This window comes from Rutidosis leptorrhynchoides, chromosome 9 (assembly GCF_046630445.1).
Source record: "Rutidosis leptorrhynchoides isolate AG116_Rl617_1_P2 chromosome 9, CSIRO_AGI_Rlap_v1, whole genome shotgun sequence".
Lineage (NCBI taxonomy): Eukaryota > Viridiplantae > Streptophyta > Magnoliopsida > Asterales > Asteraceae > Rutidosis > Rutidosis leptorrhynchoides.
This window is the reverse complement of record NC_092341.1, coordinates 33566559-33575402: the sequence shown is the minus strand read 5'-3', so window position 1 is coordinate 33575402 and position 8844 is coordinate 33566559. Positions and strand designations below refer to the sequence as shown.

Genomic DNA, 8844 nt, shown 5'->3' with positions numbered 1-8844 from the left:
TTATATACATATTAAATTTATATATATATATTAAATTTTTAATTATAAATATCTAAATGAATTATATATATTATAATTTTTAATATATAATTTTTAATTATATTATAATTCGTTATATATTTTTGTAGGTGCGTCATTTTGGTATTTGGTTACGGACGAAATCCACCATTTCCTCGATCTAAGGACGCGTTATCGTCTAAGTGGACGAAAATGAATGGCGAATGTCAAAAGTATAATGGGATTGTTAGTCGTTTGAAAAATGATTGGCGAAGCGGGGATAACGACCTAGATTTTCGTGTGCGGTGTGATCAACAATATATCGACGAGAACATGGGAAGGAAGTTTTGTAGTTATCAAGCGTGGAATTTTTTGAAGGACAAGTCAAAGTGGCTAAATCCCGATCCCGTTGTTATCGGTACGAGAAACAAACGACGTGAGCCCGTAGTTATTGAAGATGTTGGTGAGCCCGTAATTAATTTGAACGAAGAAGTTGCAAGTGCAAGTGTTGAAGAAAATCCGAATGCGGGGATGTATGGTCCCGATCAATTGAAACGTCCAAAAAAAAAGCCAAGAAAATCGAGGAAAAAGTCGTCCGAGTCCAACCCTTCATCCCATTCTTCTCGTGAGTCTCTATATGTATCGGTTAAGGAAAATTTTGAAAAAACGGCCGATCTTAAAAAGAAGTATTATCAAGATAAGCAACTTGAATTGCGTTTAAGGATTTTAAACATTGCTCCAACCGAAGCCGACATGGAACTAATTTCTGACCTTAAGGAGCAAATTCGAAGCGATGCTCGTAGGGATTTACAATCGGGATCGGGTGCAAATGACGACGAATCGGAGTAGACGATGGATAATCTAGTAGTTTGTTTTTTTATTTCAATAAGTTCAATTTAGTTTTTTATTGTATTGTTTTTAAATTAATGTAATGAATTTTAGTTTTTATTTTATGGTTTTATAGTATTTATTTTATATTTAATAAAATATATATTCATTAAAAATAAATAATTAAAATTAAAATTTAATAATTAAATAATAATTTAACACTGAACAATTTCCCCTGTTTTGGCCTCAGTGTTAAATCCAGTGTTAAATTTAACACTGAGATTTAACACCGAACGATTCCTTGTGCTCTAACCTCACCAACCATACCAATGTCCAATGTCCTCATTAATCCCTATTTTACCCTTCCTGAAATATGTAATTCCCATATTACCCTTTTCTCACCAAACCTCACCCACGCATATAAAGGATTCACTCTTTTTATATAACTTTCTAATCTCATCAAACACAACCACTCTTCCCTCTAAACTTTCCATATCATCCCTCTAAAATTATTAAATTTATTTATTTATTTTAAAAAAATGGAGTCGGAAAAAGAGATCATTTTCCGATCAAAACTGCCTGACATTTACATCCCAAAACATCTCCCTTTACACTCGTACTGCTTCGAAAACATTTCCGAATTCAGTGACCGCCCGTGCCTAATCGACGGTGCCACCGGCCACGTCTACACTTACGCTGACGTGGAGCTAACGTCACGTAAAGTCGCTTCCTCGTTTCACCACAAACTAAACATCAACAAAGGTGACGTCATCATGATCTTACTCCCAAATTCACCTGAATTCGTGTACTCCTTCATCGGCGCATCGTATCTCGGCGCGATCTCCACCATGGCGAATCCATTTTTCACCGCAGCCGAAATCATCAAACAAGCAACAGCATCGACTGCGAAAATCATCATAACTCAATCAGCTTACGTATCTAAAATCAAAGACTTCGCATCAGACAACTCGATTCAGATCATCTGTATCGATTCAGCTCCTGACGGTTGCGTAAGCTTTTCCGGCCTAATTTCCGGCGACGAGACAAAATTACCGGAAGTCAAAATCTCGTCTGATGACGTGGTAGCGCTACCGTATTCATCAGGTACAACTGGACTCGCAAAAGGAGTTATGCTGACTCATAAAGGACTTGTAACAAGTGTGGCACAACAAGTTGACGGTGAAAACCCTAATTTTTGGATTCATAGTGATGACGTGTTAATTTGTGTGTTACCGTTGTTTCATATATACTCGTTGAATTCGATTTTGTTGTGTGGATTACGTGCTGGTGCTGCGATATTAATTATGCAGAAATTTGAAATAGTGTCGTTTTTGGAATTAATTGAGAAATATAAAGTGACGATTGGGCCTGTTGTACCACCGATTGTTTTAACGATTGCGAATAATGAAGAGTTGGTGGATAAATATGATATGTCATCAATACGAACGGTGATGTCAGGTGCAGCACCCTTGGGGAAAGAGCTTGAAGATACTGTTAGGAGTAAGTTTCCGAATGCCAAACTTGGACAGGTATGGTTTTTGTTTTGTTAAATACGGAGTATATATTTAAATAAATATATATTATATTAATAAATTATAAATTTATAAGTTATAAATTATACACTCGTATCCGACTGACTGACTCACGTTTTTTACTTGATTTGTTTATTTACACGTATTTGTTATGTTTGTTTGTGTTTTTATTTTAGAATCTCAGTACAAGTTTTGATGTTCATTGGTTTTGGATAATTTAAAGACAATGTCGGATACTTATAAAAATTTTTTTTATCTCTACTAAGTGTATAAATAAATGTTTTTCTTTGATAAAAACCGGTGACTAGTATAGTAGTACAAAAATTTAGAAAATATCTTATTGTGCAAATTGTACAAAACTAGAAAAAAAATTCGACAATGAGTTGCTGCGGTTCGGTTGAATTTGGATATATACGTTGTTAGGTACCTAATATATCTAATAGGTTGGGTTGTTTGTTGGACGTGTATGTATATGTATGAAATATAGCCCGAAATATTTAGTGTTTTTTTAACGATGTCCGTTTCGCGTATAGTTAGTCGCGTTGGGTTCGTAAAATTATTTCGAGTTGAACGTTGGTCTCGGAAAAATTTAACTCGCACCGAGCGAGAATATAGGGCCCGTTATTTAGTGTTTTTTAACGATGTCCGTTTCGCGTATAGTTAGTCGCGTTGTTTTCGTCAGATTTTTTCGAGTTGAACGGTGGTCTCGGAAAAATTTAACTCGCACCGAGCGAGAAGATAGGTCCCGTTAAAATTTTTGGTGGAGTTAGTTTCTTTTAATTTAATAAAATTATATATTTACACTTTATACCCTTGAAAAAGTGTAAACTTGAAGGGTCGTTTGTAATTTGAGTTAAAGTTGAGAGACCGTTTGTAGTGTGAACGTAAACTCAAATGGAAAATTCGAAACTACAAAATTTTGGGAAGACTTTTAGTATATAGGAAGAAAATAATAATAAAATAAAATAAAATAATAATAATATAATAATAATAATAATAATAATAACAATAATAATTATAAAGTAGTACTCCGTGTAAAGTAGTACTCGTTATAACATTTCCAATTTACTACAGAGAGTATGTAATTACTGTTACTATACTATTTAAAAGACATGTAGCATTATTCATCAATAGTAATCAGGTTATTTTCGTCATTTCACCTTTTTTCAGCAATAAAAAAGCAACTTTCGTAAAAGAACCAACCCTTTAATGTTACCAAAAGATGTCAGAAAAAAATTCTTTTTTACAAAAAAATCAACTACCTTTTTTTTTCAACGATAAAAGAGGCAACTTTCATAAAAGGAACAACCCTTCAATAATACCAAAAGATGTTGAAAAATAATTTTTTTTACAAAATAGATCAACTAACTTTTTTTTTTTTAAAAAAAACAACTTTCACAAAAGGAACAACCCTTCAATGTTAGATGTCGAATTTTTTTTTTTTTTCAAAATAGATGAAGACTTTTTTAGCTTGCATTCAAAACGGAGCCCCCGGCACGAAACGAGGTCTACACAACTACTTGTTTACTATATAGAAAATTCTAATGTCAACTCTTACAGTCGTTTTTAAGAATAATTTGTGCAAAGAAAAGTAGTACATGATATTGGTTATATGTAGTTATTTGTAAAAGGTGGGTAGTTATTTCAATTATAAAGATGTACAAAATTATATGCATGTTCTAGTTTTTTAATATCGTAGTTTTTTTAATGACCACTCTAAAGGTCGTCGTAATAAAAAAAAATCTAATTAAATCTCATATTTATGTTTTAAATTATCTAGGAAATTTGATTGTTACTATTAAATATTATGTAAATGTATGCATAATCTAGTCATCAGTCACGGCCTTGTTTTATCGCGTCATCTATCCATTTGCGAAATGTAGAAAATGACATGTAATTCACGATGTCTATAGGTTTAGTTTGACCTTTTTATAATTTAATGCTAAAGCAAGATATATATATGAATACACTATTAGTGGACCACGTAATAATAAACATTAGATAATTAAACGGTAAAACAAACACGTTTTTCCTTTTAGACTGTTGAAAGTTGGTAAAAAAAAATTTTTAGTCAATTAAGATAAAACATTTAACTATGTTCAATTCATTATTTTGTTATAACCATTGTTTAGATAAACATTTAACCATTGTTTAGACGTGTAAGAAAGAGTTAACAATATTAAAACGTAACAATTATCCTTTCAACCAGGGGTGATACTTAGTGGAACTCAAAGGGGGTATCCGCCCCACCTGGATTTTACGGAACAAAAAATTTTATACTAAAAAAAAAATAATTTTACAAAAAAAAAAAAAGGTTTTTTTAGTGTTTGCCCCTGCTGACAATGAAAAATTTATTAAATTTTTACACCGCTCCGTCTGTATCCGAGTTCAAGTTCCGCCACTGCTTTCAACGACCTTTTCATCTTACTTGAGTTGCAATTAGTTGCCACGATTCGTACAAGTTATTTTTAATTTTAGCAAAAAGAAAAAAAAATGGATTTTTTCACATTATTTTGTTGATTATTGAAAATTACTTTTTTTAATAACCATAACCGTTGTAAATACAGGATGATAAATAAAATCATCCATGCTTAAATCATTGTTAATTAGTCTAATCCAATTAGTACGGAGTGTTAATTATTACAAGTAAGATACTACTACTAAGAATTAAGAATAATAAATTAAACTATGAAAAAAGATTAAATATTTACATAGAAGTGCGAACATGAAATGACAACCCGATCATCTGTCACATGAAATTCCGGAGAAATATTAAAAAAAGGGGAGTGATTCGTACACCACCTATTTTTAGCCGTACACCACCAAACATGCTTTACAGGTTTGTACAGTACAACAATGTAAAGCATGTTTGGTGGTGTATGGCTAAAAATAGGTGGTGTACAAATCACCACCCTTAAAAAAATGGAATGGAATAATATATTTTTGGTTCGTGAAACAATATAATTTATATTTAAAATTTAAATATTAAATTAAAATTTGAATTAATAAATGGGGTAGGTGTTGATAATGAGGTTGACTTTAATGTTTGACAGGGTTATGGAATGACTGAGGCTGGACCGGTACTAGCCATGTGCTTGGCGTTTGCTAAGGAGCCTTTTGAGATCAAGTCAGGAGCATGTGGGACCGTGGTTCGTAATGCCGAGATGAAGATCGTTGATCCTGATACCGGTGCATCCCTTCCTAAGAACCAACGAGGCGAGATATGCATTCGTGGGGATCAAATCATGAAAGGTGTCATTTTCTTTACTAGTTTACTTTGCCTTAAATTTTCATATATACTCGCTAGCAAAATGTCATGTCGATTTCATTCACAAATTGATATGTTGTTACATCTTTACGTAACTTCAAATGCGATTTAACTTAAAGTAAGGATTATTCTAAACAACAGTTATAAAGAGTTTTTGTTAATGTGTATAAAAGTGTTGTACATTACGGTTACGTATTGACTTTAAAATGAAAGTTATTAAATTATAATGGTTCTCGTTAAAAGATCATTTAAAGTAAAAAAAAAAAAAAAAAATCTTAATATAACCTTTTAAGTTTGTAAAAGAAAATAATAGTAGTCTGATAAGTTTTCAGATTGGGGTACATTGGTATATTAGCAACCTGCTTTTCGTTAAATATGCGATTTACTTGAAATCTTTAGAGCATAAATTACAAGTGTTCAGAATTATGTATTACACCTCACTTTTGTTTTACTTTATACTTTACAAGTTACAAGTGGCATACATTTGACACAATTTATATGCTTACACTTACTGGTGCTTGAGACAAAATGAAGATCATTTACGTGGACATTCGACATTAATAGTAATCTTGATCAAATGTTTTGAATTTTATATAGGTTATCTTAATGACCCCGAATCGACAAAAAACACAATTGACTCGGAAGGTTGGCTACACACGGGTGATATAGGGATAATTGATGACGATGATGAACTTTTCATTGTTGATCGGCTGAAGGAATTGATCAAATACAAAGGATTTCAAGTAGCTCCGGCCGAGCTTGAATCGTTATTACTAACTCACCCTGAAATTTCTGATGCCGCAGTTGTCTCGTAAGTACATTCTATCTAAATAAATTGTTAACTTGCCATATAATTGATAGTACAATTTTTTTTAATTAACATATATTACCTAAATAAAATGTGGATTAGATGAACAAAGTGATTATATTTGTGCCGTTTATTCTGTAAGTGAAATTCCGAAGTTGTCCTTGGATCTTGAACTGCGGTTTGATTGGATCTGCACCTACTTCCGATCCTCACATGTTTCGTTGTTGCCAGTTGGCACTAACATTAAAGACAATATAATAATTGTAAAAAAGATCTAAAATTCTAAATATTATTTTACCTCCCCTTAGCTATTTAGACTAGAAAAAAATGCCTCACCTAGTTTTAGTATTAACAATGCTTTTCCCATTAGTTGTACCAGCACCATAATTTACAATTCATGTATTAAAATATAATTCTTCACAAAAATAACTTGTAATCCAGTAGCACCAAATCCAAAATTATGTATTTGATGTCATTCTACTTTGAATATTTCTTAAGAGTTTATATATGCATCATACTGTAACCGGAAATGAAGTTTTGACTTTTTTTGTTGTTTTAACATTAAATGTTAAAGAGTCAAATTTTGACAAAAATGTTACTTTTTTTTTTTGTTTCTCGCAGTATGGTAAACGACGTTGCTGGAGAGGTCCCCGTTGCTTATGTAGTAAAAACAAACGACTCAAGTGTGACAGAGGACGAAATCAAGCAATTTGTATCTAAGCAGGTAACTGAAAACAACAAGCATATGATAAAAATAGCTGCGAACAACTAAACTAAAATAATTACTTGTGTCTTACCAATGTTTATAATGTTTGTCAGGTGGTATTCTATAAGAGAATAAGCCGTGTGTTTTTTATCGATGCAATTCCAAAATCGCCATCAGGGAAAATTTTGCGCAAAGACTTGAGAGCAAAGTTAGCAGCTGGTGTACCTAATTAGATATGATGTCATTGCATACCTCATTAATTTTAAGAGTTGATATTTCCTAAAATATGTTTTGCTGTTGATGGGTCACAATCAAAATGTTGTCTGTATATTAACTCTGTTTTTGAAGATATTGTTTTACTAAGATATGATTCACGTGAGCCATTTATTTATGATGTATTTGAAATTGAACTGAATTGAACATGAGCCATTTATAAGTTATTTTTTCTAAAGATTTATGTGTTGATAATTTATTTATTTTCCCTATTTAATTATCATATGCCTACATAAACTATGAATATTTAAGCCAAACTTAATTTTCTATGATACTTGTTTCTATGGGCGGAAACGGTTATGAAATAATCTGATGCGGTGTTTATTTATGTAAAAGTACTTTTTCTATCCGAATAGTTTGAATAGAGAAAATCTCGTCTGTTTATCCATTAGTTAAAAAATCACATGTAACTCGTTACGAAGGTCGACTGATAATGGTCATATCCCTCCAAATGTGTTACGCAGGAGGATCGGTAATGGCCATAATACTTTATTTTGATTGGACAATTGGGTTGGTAATGGATGTTTAAAAGAGAGATACAATAGATTATATCACATGGATGTTCAAGGGATTGTAAATAGACGGATAGATTAATCGAGGGCAGGTGGAATTGGGTCTGGTCGCGGGTAATATTGGTTTCAGAATTCTCACTCTACTTGATCAGATGATGGCCGAATTTGGCGAAGTTGTTTTATCGCAAATTGATGACTCGTGGAGGTGGGATATCGCAACTGATGGGATATTAGTGTTGGTTGTACTCGAAATTATAACGATGGTTTAACATTGCCTCATGCAGTCATGAGTACAAGGTGGTGCAGACTTATTTCACGTAAGGTTAACATTTTCGTTTAAAGATTAGCTTTGGAGCGTCTTCCTACTAGACTAAATCTTTTGAGAAAAGGTTTGGGAATAGATACTGTGACGACCCGGAAATTTTCGATCAAATTTAAACTTAAGCTTTATATGATTTCGACACAATAAGCAAAGTCTATAATGTTGAGTTACAAAATTTTTGAACTATTTTTATGATTCGGTTAATCTTTGACTATACCGACGATTCACGAACACTTGTTTATAAATAAATATGTATATATAAATATAAGTATATATAACATTTTGAATTAATAAAGTATACTTTAATTAATTAAAATTGAAAATGTAAAATAATATTTAGTATAATTAAATTACTGTTAATATATATATATATATATATATATATATATATATATATATATATATATATATATATATATATATATATATATATATATATATATATATATATATATATACATGTTATTATGAATCTATATATGATTTCTATTAAGTATATATATATAATACATAAATATTAATTATTCAATAAAAGTTAATATATAACATATTATATGGTTATTAAATATTACATAATTAATAATATATTAATAACAAA

The 8844-nt window shown here is 31.3% G+C and overlaps 1 protein-coding gene across 1 annotated transcript; it reads left to right on the top strand.

Moving 5' to 3' along the window:
* The first annotated feature begins 1292 nt into the window (after nt 1-1292).
* On the top strand, nt 1293-7609 carry LOC139867529 (4-coumarate:CoA ligase 1-like). The gene is made up of 5 exons (XM_071855893.1): nt 1293-2354; nt 5411-5609; nt 6223-6436; nt 7055-7157; nt 7253-7609. Exons 1-5 carry the CDS (start codon nt 1365-1367, stop codon nt 7370-7372), a joined length of 1626 nt encoding a protein of 541 aa, XP_071711994.1. The 5' UTR covers nt 1293-1364; the 3' UTR covers nt 7373-7609.
* The last annotated feature ends 1235 nt before the right edge of the window (nt 7610-8844 follow it).